The sequence below is a fragment of the Mauremys mutica genome, chromosome 1, assembly GCF_020497125.1.
Source record: "Mauremys mutica isolate MM-2020 ecotype Southern chromosome 1, ASM2049712v1, whole genome shotgun sequence".
Lineage (NCBI taxonomy): Eukaryota > Metazoa > Chordata > Testudines > Geoemydidae > Mauremys > Mauremys mutica.
In genome coordinates this window covers 137,259,167-137,277,393 of record NC_059072.1, presented here as the reverse complement: position 1 = coordinate 137,277,393, position 18,227 = coordinate 137,259,167, and the positions used below count along the sequence as shown (strand labels likewise).

Below are 18,227 nucleotides of genomic sequence, written 5' to 3'. Positions count from 1 at the left end.
ATCTAATCAATTGCAAGATTTCAGGGAATGTTCTAGGCATTAATGGGCAGAACCCTGTAGATTTTGGTGAAGACTGGAAAACCAAAAGGAGAAAATGGCAGCCATGTAGAGCCTCTGGTGTCTGGTTAGCAGATCCAGCAGTTTCAGCCACCTCTGTAATTGTCTAGAGATCAAAGGACAAGATGATGACAGTTACTAATACCTTCCTGCAAAACAATATCCCCACCTCAGCTCTTCCCTTCTTTCCAATACAGTTTTAAAATGTTGACACCTTGAATCACATGTCCCACACAGAAAGAAAAGAAATGAGAATGGGTTGTGGGGGGGGAGGGGCGAGAATGAGGGTTCACACAGAATTCTTGGGGGGGGGGGGGGATGGGGAACTCTAGTGTGGGGGAGAACCGAGGGCCATGGTTGAAATACAGAGCCCCTAGCATGCGGGGAGGGGATGGGAAACAGTGATATTGTGGGGAGGAGACAATAATAATATATGGAAATATACTTATCTCATAGAACTGGAAGGGACCCCAGAAGGTCATCAAGTCTAGCCCCCTGCCTTCACTAGCAGGACCAAGTACTGATTTTGCCCCAGATCCCTAAGTGGCCCCCTCAAGGGCTGAACTCACAACCCTGGGTTTAGCAGGCCAATGCTCAAAGCACTGAGCTATCCCTCCCGTCTTGGACCAAAACTGGTGCTCTAGGTGAGGCATGGGGGTACACAGAGCCCCCTGGCATGGGGAATGGTGTGGAAGGGTTGCAGAGTCCTGAAATAGAGGAGATGGGAGTGTGGCACACAGGGAGTTTATGGAGGGCATAGAGGAAGGCAAGAAGCCTCTGATGCAGGGGTAGGCAACCTATGGCAGCACGCGAGCTGATTTTCAGTGGCACTCACACGGCCCAGGTCCTGGCCACCGGTCCGGGGGGCTCTGCATTTTAATTTAATTTTAAATTAAGCTTCTTAAACATTTTAAAAACATTATTTACTTTACATACAACAATAGTTTAGTTATGTGTTATAGACTTATAGAAAGAGACCTTCTAAAAACATTAAAATGTATGACTAGCACGCGAAACCTTAAATGAGAGCGACTAAATGAAAACTCGGCACACCACTTCCGAAAGGTTGCCGACCCCTGCTCTGATGTGTGCAATGCACTCCGCCGACAGAAACAACAAAGTGTGCAACCCTCTAGTTATTTACATTAGAGAAGTGGCAAAGTTTCTAGCCCAAGTGCTTTTGAGCTACAAATGCAATAACAACAACAACAAAAACCATACCACACCCACAAAAGGAAACTCGGGAGGGAAAAGGAACCAAATCTCTCATGTCAACACTCACATCATCTAAATGTCTTGTCTAGCTTCAGCTTTGTGCAACACGGTCTCCTCTAGCAGAACCACACGTATGTGATATTTCAGGAGAATGAGTTCAATTTTGGTAAAACTGCATTAAATAAAAACGTGGCCATTACTTAGACCAGGGGTTCTCAGACTGGGGGTTGGGACCCCTCAGGGGGTCACAAGGTTATTACATGGAGGGTCATGAGCTGTCAACCTCCATCCCAAATCCCACTTTGCCTCCAGCATTTATAATGGTGTTAAAATATATAAAAAAGTGTTTTTAATTTATATGGGGGTGGGGGGGGTCACACTCAGAGGCTTGCTGTGTGAAAGGGATCACCAGTACAACAGTTTGAGAGCCACTGACTTAGACTATGGAAAGGCCTGGGTCATGTGCTGAGTTTTAGGGAAAGTAGAATGAGGTCACACACAGGCAGGTGTTTGAGCTTGGCAGCCACCTTACCCACATTTCTTAACTCCTGTTACCCTCTCCATGCAGGTTTCTCTTCTCTCCTTGGCGACATGCAGCCCTCCAATCACAACTACTACATGTACCAGCAGCAGCAGGGCCCCTCATCAGTGGGGGCTGCTCCCCCACTCCACACCGCAAGCCCAGAGGGCTGTCCACCCCAGGGGGGCAAGCAGCAGGGTGGCGATGGCTATGGTCCCCCACCTGTGATGTCCATGCACCCACCCCCGATGCAGCATGGAGGGTACCACCAGCACCAGCAGCACCACCCGCACACCCACCCACAGCACCAGCAGCACCAACACCAGCAGCACCAGCAGCAGCAGCAGTCACAGGCTTCAATCAACAACGCTGGCTTTGGTGAGCTGCAGGCAATGAAGGGAGCTGCTGGGGGCAGAGGGGGCTGGGATAGTGTGGGGTTCAGTGGTGAGCTCCCTCACAGCAGCACCCATGCACTACAGAAGATGAGATACAAAGGGTGGGGAGAGGCTGAAACTCGGGTCTGAGTGAACTTGGAAACTCCATTCCCCTTCCGCCTCCAGCAGAGGGGGATCCAGCCCCACAAGGCATGGGGTGCAGAAATGAGGGGGGAGTTGAGTACTGAATGACCAGGGAAGCTGAATTCCTGTCCAGTGCAGATTTAGGGTCTTTTGGCAAGTAATGGACAGGGCCAGGTTCTGTTTATTTTGTATTACATGTGGGGAGACAGGGTCGGATTAACTTTTTGTGGGCCCGGCGCCAAACATATTTGTGGGCCGCAATGGAGCATGGCGAGGGGAGGTTGGTTCCTGAGCGAGGGGCTGGCCCAGGGAAATGGGACATGGCATGGCAGAGGCGGTCCTGCTCTGCCCATCCCAGTGCGAGGGCACTGTTTACAAACCAGTAGTCGCCAGATGCACACTGGCCTGCCCGGCCCTGTGTTGCCAGCCTGCCCCTTCCCCTCCGGGGCAGGCCCATGCTACGCCACAACCCCCCTCACCCACCCAACGCCTCCTGACTCCCTATGCCCAGCGCCCCCCAGACCCACTATGCCCACGCCACCCCCCACCACAAATGCACAGCACCCTGCACAGAACCTCCACTCCCTAGTGCCCCAATATATACTGATCTCCCCCGCCCACCACTGCCCAGTGTCCTTCCCCACAGCCCCACCACCGCAACTACATAGTACTGCCCAGAGACCTCCCCCCACTGCCCAGCGCCCCAATACACACAGACCTCCTCCCACTGCCCAGCGCCCCAATACACACAGACCTCCTCCCACTGCCCAGCACCCCAATACACACAGACCTCCTCCCACTGGCAGGCAGTCACTGGGGCTGGAGAGGAGCACTCAGCCGTTGGCCGGCCGAGAGGAGTGAGCAGTGGCCAGAGGTGGAGAGGAGCCAGCAGCTGAGGGTGCAGCGCAAGTGGAGTGGGCTGGGCCAAGGCCCCTTTTTGTGGCTGGGACTGGCGCCACTGGTGCGATTGTAAACCTGGTTCTGGTGGAAGAGGAGGGGGGTTACTCCTTTGTAATGTCTTGTCTGCCTGGCTTTTCAGCATTCCCCCCTGAGTGGTGCTCCAACATTGACTCCCTGAAGGAAAGCTTCAAGATGGTGAACCGGCTGAACTGGTCTAGCATTGAACACTCCCAATTCTCAGGTCAGTGGGAGATCCCATCTCTTGCTTGGCCCAGTGAGAGACCCAGGTTCAATTCCCTGCTCTGCCTCACACAGAAAGTGGGCAAGTCACTCAGCTTCTCTGGGCCTCAGTTCCCATCTGTACAATGGAGATAATAGCATTGCCCTGCCTCATGGATTGTGGGGAGGAGAAATCCATTCAAGGTTTTTGGGGCCCTCAGATACAGTGTGGATGGGGCAGCTAGAAGATAGATGGATGACTTCCCAGTCCCTTCTGCTGCTTGTCCCACTCATGTGTCAGAGATAATATGCTGCGACTAGAAAAAGGGAGCTTCCCAGAGAGTGCACAGCAGAGATTAGAGGCACGCATGGGGTGGGGAAGCCCTGAGTGTAAAGAAAGGGACTTTATGAGGAGATACAGCTGTGAGAAAGGAAATGGTGAGCCCCTGAGTGTGAGGAAAGGAGGATTCCCGGGGGAATACCCATAGGGTTAGGGATTAGACAAGGGGAGGGAGCAATGTGCATGAAGTAACTGGATTTCATTCCCCCCCATTGGCCTTGCAGAGCTGATGGAGAGCCTGCGCCAGGCTGAGCGGAAGAACTGGACCCTGGATCAGCACCACATTGCCAACCTCTGCGACTCCCTCAATCACTTTCTCACCCAGACTGGTCAGCTCCCTCACCTGGGGGGCCCTCAGCAGCCCCCCCGAATCTCTGATTCTTGCGCCCTGAATAGTGGCAAGCAGGAGCAGTCCATGAACCAAGGTACACAGCAGGGTGGGCAGGAGGGGGACCCAGGATGCCATGCAAATGGATGATGCAGATTCCCAGTTGTGTAGAGGTGGTGGACACCTTGTCACCATGCTAAGCACCATGGCACTGAACAGCCCAGTGCTACGCTGCTCAAAAACACTCAGTCTTTGGCAGTCTGTTTCATACAGACTGTGTCCCACCCAGTGCTTAATTTGTAATGAAAGAGGTGCCGGGGCTCAGCCCTGACCAGCCTTGGCACAAATTAAGCACTGGAGAGAAGAAGACGCTCTCCCCTGCATTGAAGATAATGTGGTAGGAGAGAGAGTAGGATGACGCTCTATGAGGAGCAGACAAGAGCAGTGTAGAGAGATCATGGATTGCAGCAGCTTGATTTTGACCCGAGTTGGGACATGGCTAGGGAGGGGGGCGATAGGACAAAATTCCCCACTTTAACCCAGTAGAATAACAATATCGTTTCGGTACTGTGGCTGAGCTGTAACGCATTGTCAGGGCCTGTCCATTGAACACCTCCTGATTCTCCCTGGCGTGTGTCAGTCAGTCTGTTCTGCGGCTGAGCTGCGAAGCCCAGTCAGTGCCAAGCGAGCTGGGTGAGGGGATCACTCATGGTTCTTTTCCCTTTCCTTTGGCAGTGAACTCTTATGGTCAGCCTCAGCCTCCCCATCTCTTCTCCGGGCCATCTCCTATGTACCAGATTTCCACCCAGGACAATCCAGGGTATAATCGCCCAGGTAAGGGGTGAAATGATGACGTGTAATATGACGCCCACCGTCCAGCAGCACATGCTAGCAGGGCCTTTCCCCTCTGCTGTCAGAGAGCTGGAGTAGGGCTGAGGGAGCCTAGACTGCAGGAGGTCCACCAGCAGGGGACAGCAAACTCAGTTGCTTGACTCCTCTCACCCCCCATCTCATTCCCATTCCCACCCCTTTCCCATAGCTGGGTGCTCACTGGGCACTGCTGTGAGGGAGCTCATGTTGACAGACTCCTTAGGCCTTAGTTAGATGCTGACTGAACACTGTTGAGGGCAGCTCGTGAGGAAGCTCCCATTGCTGCAGTTACCCTTAGACCACATGACCCCTGTAACAGGGTGGTTACCCTACTCCTGCCCTGAAGGGCTTAAAACACTGCCTCAGGGTGGCAACGTATGCTGCCTGAGGGGGAATGTGTCCCGGCAGGTCACTGCTGTGGGGAAGTTCACACCACCTGAGTCCTTCCCCTTTTATTGTTCCCAAGAACCAAGTAGGACAGAGCTTGACTTCTCCTCTAACCATCTATTTCCCCTTCTCTCCCTCCTCCTCCCCCTCCACTCAGCTCACCATCTGGTCCCCCGGCCTCCAGTCCCTCCTCAAGGCGCCAATGAGGAAATCCCTGACGATTTCGACTGGGACTTGATCACCTAGCGTGTTACAGACTCGAGAGGCCGTCCCTTGTGAGGGACCTGGGAGGGAAGGGAGGCATGGGGTGAAAGGTCGCAGGTCCAGCTGCCCATGCCTCCCTGCCTTGCCTGTATATAGATATATATTCTCTCTCTGCGCCAGAGAAGACACCGCAAGATGCTGCCGAAGATAATCCTTCCTTGCGTCCTGTTTTACCTTCTTTTTTTCTTTTGTTCATTATTATTATTATCAGTAATCGAGCACGGCCCTCCCCCACATCAGATCGGCATCCCCACATTGTGTGGTGCCCTGTGTGGGGCGGAGGGTGGAGAGATGGCTCCCTGATGCCATGACAAGACCTTGGAAGGCCGAAACCTCAAGAGCATCTTTCTCTGCCTCCCTCATTTTGGTTTTACAATCCCTCTTTGCTGGTGAATCTGTTGTATTGGCTACCGGAGTGAGAGAGCCTAGTGGACCCTGGGAGCCTGTAATTATGTTGTTTCATAAATGTTGTAAAGGTCAGGGGCTCAAAGGGACATTGGAGGGGTGATTTTAGCTCCGTGATCATTCTCACACCAGCAAGGGACGGCAAGAGGAAGAGGGAAGACCCTGAAGATAAAGAAAGCAGAATCTCTGTGGGGGGTGAGCTACAGCTGGGATTTGGGCCGAGCTGGGAGAGGGAGGCTCTGAGTGCAGAAAAAGGAGAATTTCAAGCACAGATGCATTTGGGATTCAGAGAACACTGCCATTTGTGAGGAGATCAGAGGGAACCTGACCTGTTTTCTATGCTGACTTTTGCAGTCTCTGGGAATGTGAAGCCCACCTGTCAAGTAGGGGAAGCTCAGCAGGTGTGTTTTGCACCAGCATTGGAGGGATCAGGTACAGCACATCAAATAGCATTCCCCGGGGCTTTTAACATCACCATTCCCCCTTCCCCCCAACTGTCCCTATAGATATGCAGTGAGGCTTTTATTTGCATCTCCAAAGAAGACACCTGCACATTAGGAAGCACTCCTCCTACTCCCTCAGTTCTTGTTCAGTTAGTTATTCCCCCCATTAATTTCTTTGGAGACTGTCCTTGCCTGTGGTGTAAGGATGCAAGCAAAGGGAGTCTTGTCTGCATTAATACCCGGTTGGTGGTTCCCATTTGGGGAGTGAACCAAGGATGGAAAGAAGAAGCCACTGCTCAGAACTGAGGGAGATTTGGGGACTTGTAGGTTAGAGATTGGAATCGCCCCCCCCCCCCCCCCCGTCGCTCCCTTTCCCCCAGCCCCAGTTGAAGAGGTGTGAGGCTTCACAGTTGTTACGTTTCAGAAGCATAGATGACAGGACAGGAGGTGTGGGTCAGATATTTAAACTGCACAGCCAAAGGGAGGAATGGGGGAGATGGGAAGGAGAGCTGTTGAAGCAGAAATGAGAGTTGAGCTGCCCTTTCCCCAGCTGTGTCCCCTGGCTGTCCCCCTGTTTCTAGCGTGGCTCTGTTCTGTCAAACCTCTTGTTTCCTCTTTCTGTTTTGTAGCCCCCTAGCCCCTGTTTATTGGTGAGGGGAACCAAGTTGGAAGCAAACCATCATGGGGACTCAACATGCCAAGGGTGGGGGAGATAATTTAGCATCGCTATATAATTTGCTGTTGAGATAAACCAATTGGATCTTTGTCGGGACAGTCTTGGATTTGACGGGGGGTGGGGGGTACTGTTTTTTGTTGTTGTTTTTTTTTTAAGTGGGGGTGGTCATCTCTGAGCATTCTCAAGGGGAGTGGGGAATCCCAGAGCCGAGTTCAGCATGGAGTTAGCCAGCAGTTCTCTCTGCTGCCGAGGATGGGAATGATAAGACTAGGTAGTCATGTTCGGTTGGGTTTCTGTGGCACGGAGCTGCAGAGATCACCTCCCTCCAGGTGCCACTCAGTGCTTTGCAGGGGATGTTCCCAAGAGCCGGGCCTGTGGAAGTTGTTCAGGAGGCCGCTTGGCCTTTCAGAGAACCCTGAAAACAAACCAAGATGGCTCCTTTGCGTAGTCAAGTGCTCCTCACTTGCATATTCATTTGCCTTGTTTGCATATTCAGTTGCGCCTCATTTGCATATGTAAATATATGCCGGTCAGTGTGCAAATTAGCCTCGCCCCCCACCCCTGAATTACCGTGCATCATTTGTGGGCAAGATGGCATCGGATTGGACACATGGAGTCAAAGGGCTTCGCACTGGAACTGCACTGCAAGCTGGTGACATAGCCTGTCAGGAGTGAAGGGATGCAGTCAACGGAGATCAGCCTGCAAGTGAGAGGAGTCCCTTGCACACCCTTGCACTGTGGTGTGGCCCATGATGCTTTGTGTCAAAGAGAGAGGAGAGGGGGTGTGGCCTCACGAGTTTATTTTTGTGCATGCTTTCTTAATAAAAACAAAAAGTGAATGTTTATGGTTTAACCCTTTTGGTGCTGGTGTTGAGTTATTTTTCAGTGGCGGCTGGTCAGGTGAAATTCATCTGCCCTTTTGTTGCCTAGTCACCCGGTTTTATGAGATCCCTTTGTAACCCTTTGCAGTCAGCTTTGGAATTAACTGTCTTGTGTGATTTTTGTATCGCCTGCAAACCTTGCAATCATACTGTTTATCCTTTTTCTAGATCATTTATCAATATGTTGACGAGAACTGGTCCCACCAGAGATGCTGGGGGGACCCCACTATTACCTCTCTCCGCTGTGAAAACTGATCATTTATTCCTTACACTGTTTCCTGTCTTTTAACCAGTTACTGATCCATGAGAGGACCTTCCCTCTTATCTCATGACTACTTACTTTGCTTAAGAGACTTTGGTGTGGGACTTTATCAAAGGCTTTCTGAGAGCCCAAGTAAACTATAGGCACTGGATCACCCTTGTCCATGTGCTTGTTGACCCCTTCCAAGAATTCTAGTAGATCGATGAGGCAGGATTTCTCTTTTCCCCCACCTATCATGTTCATCTCTGTGTTTGGTAATTCTGTTCTTTACTATAGTTTCAACCAGTTTGCCTGGTACTGAAGTTAGGCTTACCAGCCTGTAGTGTTCAGGATCACCTCTTATGCCAGTTCTTTAAAAGGACTTCACATTAGATTTCCTCCAGTCATCTGGTACAGAGGCTGATTTAAGCAATAGGTTACATACCACAGTTAGTAGTTAAACGGTGATGCCCAAAACTGAACACAGTACTCCACTTGAGACCTTACTAGGGCTGAGTAGAATGGGACAGTTACCTCCTGTGTCTTAAATACAGCACTCATGTTAATACACGCTAGAACATTAGCCTTCACATTGTTGGCTCATATGCAATTTGTGATCCACTATAACTCCAGATCCTTTTCTACAGTACTACCATGTAGCCAGTTATTCCCATTTTTGTAGGTGTGCATTTGATTTTTCTTTCTTAAATGAAGTACTTTGCATTTAGCTTCTTGAATTTTATTTTGTTGAATTCAGACCAATTCTACAATTTGTTATGGTCATTTTGGATTCTAATCCTGTCCTCTAACATCTTTGCAATCCCTCCCAGCTTGATGTCATCTGCAAAATTCATAAGTACACTCTCTATTATCCAAGCCATTAATGAAAATATTGAATAGCACCAAACCCAGGACTGACCCCAGTTGGTACCCATGAGATGCTCTCCCCCTCCTTCACCATTTTGACAGCAAACCATTGATAACTCCTTGAGTGAGTTCAGTGTTTCAACCACTTGTGCATCTGTCTTATAGTGACTTAATCTAGACCACATTTCCCTAGTTTGCTTATGAGAATGTCACAACACGTGTCAAAACCTTACTAAAGTCAAGATATATCACGTCTACTGCTATCCCTCCCTTGCCCCCCATTCACTAGGCTAATAACAGTGTCAAATAAGGTAACTAGGTTGGTTTGGCATGATTTGTTCTTGGCAAATCCATGTTGGCTGTTGCTTACCACCCTATTATCCACTAGGTGCTCACAAATTTATTGTTTAATAATCTGTTCCAGTATCTTTCCAGATATTGAAGTTAGGCTAACTGGTCTATAATCTCCTGAGTCCTTTTTGTCCCTCTTTTTAAATATAAGTATTATGTTTGCCCTTCTCCAGCTCTCTGGGACCTCACCTGCCCTCCATGAGTTCTCAAAGATAATTGCTAGCAGTTCAGAGATTGCTTCAACTAGTTCCTTAAATACCCTAATTTGAATTTTGTGAGGCCCTTCTGACTTGAATACAGCTAATTTACCTAAATAATTTTTAATGTGTTCTTTCCCTATTCTGGCTTGTGTTCCTTGCTCCTTGTTATTAATATTAATTGTCTTAAACATTGTCTTACACTTAACATTATTAGTGAAGACTGAAGTAAAATAGGCATTGAACACCTCTGACTTCTTGATGTCTCAGTTATAAGCTCTCCTTCTCCACTAAGTAGTGGATTTATACTTTCTTTAACCTTTCCCTTGCTCCTAATACATTTGTAGTACCTTTTCATTTTGCCTTTTATGTCCCTTGCTGGGTGTAATTAATTTTGTGCCTTAGCTTTTTTTATTTGGTTCCTACATGCTTGTGCTATTCTTTTGCATTCATCCGTATCTATTTATCCACATTTCCACTCTTTGTAGGATTCTTTTTTGGTTTTCAGGTCATTAAAAAGCTCCTGATGGAGCAATATTGGCCTCTTACTATTCTTCCTGTATTTCCTTCCATCAGGATAATTTGCAGTTGTACCTTTAATATTGTCTCTAAGAAATTGGCAACTCTGCTGAACTCCTTTTTCCCTTAGATTTTTTTTTTCCAGGGGACCCTACCTACTAGTTCTCTGAGTTAGTTAAGGGCTGCTTTTTGGAAGTCCATTGGTTCACTTCTTCCTTTCCTTTGAATCATGAAATCTTGCATATCATGATCACTTTCACCCAGTTTGCCTTCTACCTTCAGATTTGCAACAATTTCCTCCCTGTTAGTCAGAATCAAGGCTAAAGTAGCTGCCCCACTTGTTACTTGTTCCACTTTCTGAAACAAAAAGATGTCCCAATACATTCCAAGACTTATGGGAATTTTGTGGTTTGCTGTGTCACTTTCCCAACAAATATCAGGGTAGTTAAAATCCCCCATTGCTACAAACTTTCATGTTTTGGATATTTCTGTTATGGGTTCTAAAAGTGCCTCATCCACCCCACTTCCTGCTCTGTGGTGTATAGTAGACCCCTACCATGATGTCAGCATTGTTTGATGCAGCATTTATTTACTCTCAGAGACGTGGGAGTCAGGGTAGTGTCCATGTGTATAGATAGTGCTCCCTTGCTTTAAAACTTTTCCATATGCATCTTTTACTTTGCACGTCTAGTCGAATTCTAGATTTGGAATACTCTAAGCATCGGGGAAGTTTATATCTGATCAGAACAGTGGCTTTGGCCCATCTCTATTTTGCACTGAAGGAAACAACAGGCTGTTTGTGTACGTGAGTATAGCACTGTGTGTTTCTGTGTGGCCTCTTCCTTCCACATCTCTCAGTCCTTTCTCGTGTCTACTAGAAGCATACAGTTTGAATTCAGGCACACCACCTTCCAAGCCATCTCACTTCTGAAATTTTACAGAAGGGTTGACTCAGCTCCAGCCTGCTCAGGGTTACCTGCTGGATGGCAGTCGCTCCGCTGATTACTTGGGTATCCAGCAGCTTTAGATGCAGTGGGGACATCTCCATGATTGGTGGGACCTACCTCAATTGCCTCATCACTGTATCTCAGGCTGTAATATCAAGGGGACCTTCTAAAGCCATAAAGGAGGGTCCTATTTCTAATGAACCCATGTCCACAGCATGAGGTTTGTTTTTCAGAAAATTGCCCCTTATGCCCCAGTTACTGATTCTGTGCAGTGATGTATTAGCTGCAATGTAGAAACTCTCCTTGAGCTGCCATGAAAATAAGAGAAGTGGCCCTTTGGGGACAGGAATAGTAGGGAGGAAGGCCATGGTTAACTGAAACTGAAAGACCCTAGGAATACTGGCCTGAAAGGCAGCTTCCAATGCTGATGAGCAGGTAGGGGATGTCTGCTACAATGCACTGTTGTGAGGAAAACTAGAATTCCCAGAGGACACTCCTGCTGGGCACTGCTGTGAAAAAAGTTCAGGGTCCCAGCTGAAGCAGAGTTAAGGGTGGAGAAAGGTATAATGACAAATTCCAAGGAGAAATGTCGAAGTAACTTCTCCCTGTAATTTAGCAGGTACAGATGATACATGCTCAATAAATGTAGTACATAGATATTCTGCAACCACATTCTTATTTAGTAATGTCAAAGGAGTAACTACATAATCCCACCACACATCTTCTCACAAGTGCACTTCTCTCTCTCAAATAGGGGGCTCTCTGCCTCCCTTGTATGTCTCATCAGAAGATTCCTGTTTTTGGCATGTCTAACTCTCCTCTCTTCAGGAGGCTATTAAATGGGAGGTTGGCCTGCTCGGAACTGCCCCAGTCCCCATGGGCATCCCATACAGATTATTGTCAAACTCATTGTTCAGGCTCTGCTGTCCTAAAGCAAAAAGTCACTGCCATGGAAACTGCAAATGTCCCCTGCCCTCCCCTCCACCCTGGCAGTGCTGTCTAGAAGCCCCATTTTAGAGGGTGTTGCTGCTGATATCCCTGTCTGCTGAAGTCTTGGTCCTGTCCCGTGAGTAGGAAGTGGAGCGTGTAATTTCCTCGCTGAAGGCGCCCTCCAAGATGCCCTGCACTGATTGGCGTGCCTTCTGCCTGAAGTCCCGCCCCACAAATACGTAGAGCAAAGGATTGATGCAGCTGTTCGCATAGGCCAGTGCTGTAGAGAGGTGGTCCCACAGTGTCACTGCCTTCCTAAATCCAGTGCCTGGCATAGCTAGGAGAGACAGTGCCCCAACTGCATGGAATGGAGCCCAACAGACAAAGAAGGCAACCACCACAACCAGGATCACTCGCAGGGTCTTACCACGGGGTTTGGTAAATTGGGCTCTACGCATCTTGATGACTATAAGGATGTAGCAAACTGCCATTATGCTAAAGGGAAGGAGGAAGCCAAAGACAATCCTGGTAATACTGATGGTCAGTAGGGTGGTTGGCCGACTGATGTTGAAGTAATCATTCAAGTTCCCGAAAAAGATAGTATCATTGTAAAAGGTGCCAGGATTATCAGTGCTGGAGAAACCACCAGAATATTCATCTTGGGATATGCCAGAGCTCATGGCTGAATCATTCCCATAATCCATATAATCCTCATAATCCCTATCATCTCCAAATTGATAATTACAAACAGTTTTGTCAAATTCATCTTTGATGGTCTCACGGTAGAGGAATGCAGGACAACACATAATGAAGGCCAAGAGCCAGATACAACCGCACATCAGTGATGCAAGTCTCACGTTACGGTGGTTCTGACACCAAACTGGCTTCATCACCATCAGGCACCGGTCAATGCTGATGGCAGTGAGGAGGAAGACGCTGGCAAACATGTTGAGGATGATGGCCGATGGGATAACCTTGCAGAGGAAGTGGCCATATGGCCAGTACTCATGGAGGATCAGGTGAATGATGGAGAATGGCAGAGACATGCAGCACAGGAAGTCGGCGATGGCAAGGTGCAGGAACCACACAGTGTTCACGGTCCGCTTCATTTTCAGGCCAGCCACCCAGATCACCAAGCCGTTGCCCAGGAGGCCCAGGATAAAGGTGAGAATGAAGATAATTAAGGAACCAATGATTTCTGGTGCATACTGTAGTGTGGCACCATCACTTGGCTTGTATGTGCTGTTACTCCGCGGGAGCAGAGACATAGTCTTTAGATACTGGTGGGAAAAAAATAGAAGATCATTTGCTATGAACACCATTAACACACCCCACTGCCAGCTGTACGTGCCCAGATTACACTTTCTGTATGTATCCAAACATCCTTGTGTGGGTTGTCAGCAGTCGGGATTGAACCTAGAAGCTATAAATATGAAAGCACAAGTCCCCACTACTGCCTGAGCAGGAAGACCTGGCTGTACTAGTGCAAAGACTGTTGCAAAATCCTACATCTCTATGTGGTCTAGCCACTAGAAGTGGTCATAGTACCACGGTGTAAGGGTGGGTGCACTTAGCTTCCCCTATGTCCAAAATCGCCTTTAATACCAGCACTATCCTTAGTAGAGATTATCTTTTATTTACACTCTCCATTACCCTAATTCCAGCTGTCCCTCCTCATCTCCTTTTAACTCTCTATAAAATATATATAATTCTCTCTTTTATTGGAAAAACTCAGTCTTAGTTCCTCTTTCCTTTAAAATAGAAGTGGTTTCCTCTCTCTTGAGTGGTGAGGTTTATGCCTTGAAAGCAATTTTTGTATTCCCATGAGCCTCTGATTTGCAACTGTTTCCATGATGTAACAACTAGAACCGTGGAGTCAGCAATTCCATACAGAAGAGAACGTTGTCAGCAAAAGTCTTGTGTAAATCTTCCTTCTCCCTTGCTTTCCTAGCCAATGCAGCTTAATCCTGAGCATTCCCCAACCCCGACTATTCCAAGGAAGGAGAGAGACAGAATGAAGAGTAAGAAATAGATGGCTAGAAAAAGAGAGGTAAATAAAGAGAGTTATTGAGAGAAGAGGAGAAATTGGAATATGGAGTAATAACAGGACTTAATAGATCTCAGAGACCTCTACATACATCAGAAAGTGTCATTAGATGGCACTTAGTCCTGCCATGATTGCAGCAGTCTGGACTAGATGACCTCTCGAGGTCCCTTCCAATCCTATGATTCTGTGATTATCTCCAGATGAAGAAAGAGGCACGGAGAGATTAAAGTACAGTTTTACTCTTACAAGTGGCAATGTAAAAACAACACCTCTCCCTCAACCCTTGGATGTGTTCAGAACCAGATTTACTCACTTGAATTGACTAAAATAGTTTTGACTGCTTTTCACTCGTGTTCCCCTAGCAGAGCCAAGATAGCTCAGTGAGAGGGAGCTTCATTCTATTTCTTCCTGTGCATTAACAGAATTGTTCACAAGTTCCAGGCAGTTAGACGGATGCCAGACCCATAAAGAGAATCAGGTTGCAGAAGTATCACTGAGGGCATGATCGGAAGATAGTGAAGTTGCACAGGGTCTAATTCAGCATACAACATCATCATTATTGCTGGTAAAGCATGAGAAGGAGGGAACCCAGCGTGATTCTGTTGTTGTTATTATTATTATTATTATTATCATCATCATTATAAATTTCTGGTACACTAGCAACTAGGCTCCAGTCAGGCACTGAACACACACAATAAAAATCAAACAGGCCCTGCCCCAAAGAGTTTACAGTCTGTAATATTCAATGGGACAAAAGATGGATGAAACACCAAGGAGGGGAGGACAAGGTAAACAATGAAATAATGATTAACATAAACAGCAGTCTTACCACGTCAGCTGCCTACTCATTGTCAAGAGATCTTTAGGTGAGATCAGAGGTGAGTTTTAAGAAGGGATGCTGTGGATTGTGATGGGGGAGCTGCTCCCAGGATAAGGGGCAGCATAGCTGAAAGCATGAAGGTGCTTGAGGAAAATGCCTAATGAAGGCTTGGTAAGGGAGGGCTAAGCTGCCTTCAAAGTAAAGACTGGCAGTTTGTGTTTGATACAGTGAAGAAGGAAACAAAGGGGTGGTGGGTGATGTGCTCAGAGAGACTGCTCAGGAAGAGTAGCATTTTGGACTGATTTGAGATGTGCATTCCAAGATCCTGGAACAAGGCATTCCAAGATCCTGGAACACTACAGACCTATATCTATATAACTGCATCGCTCAGGGGTGTGAAAAATCCACAGGCCTGAGTGACGTATTTATATAGACCTAGTCCTCCGAGTGGACTGCGCTACATCGATAGGAAAGCTTCTCCCACCAACATATCTGCTGCCTCGTGGGGAGATGGATTAACTACGCAGGGAGGAGAAGCTCTCCCATTGGCATAGGAGCATCCTCAATAAGCACTGCAGTGGCTCAGCTGCACTGGTGCTACTGCGGCCCTGTGGCACTGTACGTGAAGAGAAGCCCCAAGTTTGTTGTACTGGGAGTTAAAGCAAAAGGACATTATTTTACTTGTCACCTGAGTGGATTTGATACATACATATATAAGTCCTTGAGAGAGATGGTCAATGTGGGACTCACAATGCCACTTTTCAGAGCAGAAATGCACTTTAAATGACATCCCCAGGTCCCTCATGGAGTCAGTGACACAGATGAACTAGAATCCAGGTCTCACTATTCCTCATCAAGTTGTAACAAATCCCAGTTCTGCAGGCAGGAGTCAAAGTTACTGTATAAACCACACTCTCCTTGGAGGGCTGAGGCTAAACGCCTGCTCCTTCAACTCCAAATCACAGACCATTATTATTCCAGCTAAAGATCATCCCTGTCCTGCTTATTGTACTAGCAGGTCTCTTATCCTTCCTGAGGGGGTGCTGCTATGGAATAACCTCCTTCGCTGATACACACACAGAGAGAGCCAAGACAGAACGCTGCCCTGGCCACTGAACCAAGCTGCCTCTCAGAATATATACAGTGGATAGTCAAAAGAAGATGCTTTATACAAACTGAAATCAATCCTGCCCCAAGACAGGGAGCTGGATGAATCCCAATGTTTTCTAGATCCCTAAAAGAGAGCGGCATAGGGAGAGAGAGATGCTTTAAGAAGGCATGAAGGAAGTAACAAATGACTACAAAGACAGGGAGAGAGAGATGCTTTAAGAGTGACAGATGGAGGGAAAGAGCAATATGGAGAAATTGCAGAACAGAAAGACAGAATGCTGTCTGTCTTCTGTACATACCCCGGTACAGCAGATTCCTCAATTCACTGGCGAGCAAGAACCACTCTGATCATAGCTCTTGTCTTAAGCACTGGCTCTGGAGTCACCAAAGAACAACTTATATGGTCAGTTTAGGAACTGACTTTTTTTAACCCTGTTATCTTAATTTTTTTTTGCAACCAAGCGGAAGGAGAAGAATGAGTCACTTCTGTAATCAAATAACATGAGCTGTGAAACATCTGGCCTGCTGCTGCTGAGATAATGCAACAGTGGCATGTGGACAAGTATGGTGCTTACAACAAGAAGGAATGGAAGAGTAAGCAGACCTAGAAGTTATTAGGGAGCATAGATATGCGTATAGGAAATCAAAGTTTTCATAAGAAAATTTGACTCACTGCATGAGATCAAAGCAGTAGATTTTGTCTCTTGTCTCTTGCCATGATAACACAGATCATTGCTCCATCTAGTTCAGTATCCCATAGCTTGTTAGACCATATCACATTACTGGTCTATTTTGTCTAGTATCCCACTTCCTGTTGTAGCAGATCAGAACATTGATCCATCTGGTTGTGTATCCTGTCTCATGCATACTGCATCCATCTAATCTTATATTCTAACTCCTGTTAACCTGGTCCATCTAATTTGGAATATCATGTCCAATAGAGGCCAGTGCCAGATGTCTCATAAAGAAGACACAGAACCCTATAATGCACCTCGCTGCAAGGAAATTTCTTCTCAACCACAAGCTGATGATCAGATTTCACCCTGAAGCATGAGCCTCAGCCATTTTTACCGTAGGTAGCATCACTGAAAATACTACAGCTTTCTGATTCATGTAGGTGTCAAATCTTGTTACTTTTACTCTGCTTTTTACCTCAATAATATCATGCAGTGAGACATTACACAGAATAATTGGCCAAGCACAGTGGGGCCTTACTTTCAACTCAACAGTATTTCTGTTTGTCTGTGCAAAACTTTACATTCACCTCAGTGCAAGTTCTGTCTGTCTGTCTGTAACTCAGTGGCATATGAGGTTCTAATGACAATAGCCAGTGCATAAAAAATACCTTTAGTACCTTCCAGTGACTTTCACTCAAGCCAGACCGGATCCTTGATTTGCAGCCAAGGGAATTGAAGCACACATCTTAGCGCATATCTTGGGAAAGATGAGGGGGTCTCCCCATATCACCACACTGCACCCTCATTTCCCCTTTTGTGGATATAAATGTGTTGTTTCCTAACAGCTCCCTCCCCATCACCATAAATTAATTACATAAAAGAGAAAATAAAAGTATAATGAGCTTTATAAAGCTCTGTATCCTTTCCCCAGCAGAAGTGGAAGAAAATGAATTTGCATCTCTTTTCAGTGATGTTCTTTTCTGTTCTGAAGCAATCAGAGGAAACGGATATGAACTTATTTCTTTATATGTGAGAGGGCCAGTCATGAAGAAACAGGGGGGCTGCAGGGCAGGACTGAGGGGCATTGGCAGAACTGTGGGGGGGAGCCCAGGACTGCTGTCAGACAGCTGGAGTAGGGCTGAGGGAGCCTAGACTGCAGGAGGTCCCACAGCGGGACACTGCCACGGCACTGGTGAGAGCAAGTTCAGTTGTCCAATTCCTCTCACCCCCACATCTCATTCCCATTCACACCCCTTTCCCATAGCTGGGTGCTCACTGGGCACTGCTGTGAGGGAGCTCATGTTGACAGACTCCTTAGGCCTTAGTTAGATGCTGACTGAACACTGTTGAGGGCAGCTCATGGGGAAGCTCCCATTGCTGCAGTTACTCTTAGACCACATGACCCCTGTAGCAGGGTGGTTACCCCACTCCTGCCCTGAAGGGCTTAAAACAGCCCTGAGAGAGGGCTGTGGCAGGGAAAGCAGCTACTAGGCTGACT

At 47.4% G+C, this 18,227-nt stretch overlaps 2 protein-coding genes across 5 annotated transcripts in view; one reads left to right on the top strand and one right to left on the bottom strand.

The window, feature by feature from the left end:
• The window catches only part of FOXJ2 (forkhead box J2), a 34,952-nt gene extending 28,129 nt beyond the window's left edge, over positions 1–6,823 (top strand). For all 3 annotated transcript variants that reach the window (XM_044997704.1, XM_044997713.1, XM_044997695.1), the window contains exons 7-11: positions 1,841–2,170; positions 3,350–3,451; positions 3,994–4,194; positions 4,833–4,931; positions 5,512–6,823. In XM_044997704.1, the coding sequence (XP_044853639.1) occupies positions 1,841–2,170; positions 3,350–3,451; positions 3,994–4,194; positions 4,833–4,931; positions 5,512–5,600 (821 nt within the window). In that variant the 3' untranslated portion in view covers positions 5,601–6,823. The remainder of the gene's footprint in view (positions 1–1,840; positions 2,171–3,349; positions 3,452–3,993; positions 4,195–4,832; positions 4,932–5,511) is intronic.
• Positions 6,824–11,729: 4,906 nt separating this feature from the next.
• LOC123344599 (C3a anaphylatoxin chemotactic receptor-like) lies at positions 11,730–17,437 on the bottom strand. 2 transcript variants are annotated; one of them, XM_044980999.1, is made up of 2 exons: positions 17,407–17,437; positions 11,730–13,355 (listed from the first exon to the last, which is right to left on the bottom strand). In XM_044980999.1, exon 2 carries the CDS (start codon positions 13,341–13,343, stop codon positions 12,159–12,161), a length of 1,185 nt encoding a protein of 394 aa, XP_044836934.1. In that variant the 5' UTR covers positions 13,344–13,355; positions 17,407–17,437; the 3' UTR covers positions 11,730–12,158. The 2 variants fall into 2 exon arrangements, with proteins under 2 accessions (XP_044836934.1, XP_044836925.1); XM_044980990.1 differs by lacking the exon at positions 17,407–17,437 and adding an exon at positions 16,352–16,429.
• Between the last annotated feature and the right edge of the window lie 790 nt (positions 17,438–18,227).

What these genes read in the sequence shown, in the direction of transcription:
- LOC123344599 (XM_044980999.1), bottom strand. Translation starts at nt 13,343, where the DNA reads ATGTCTCTGCTCCCGCGGAGTAACAGCACATACAAGCCAAGTGATGGT.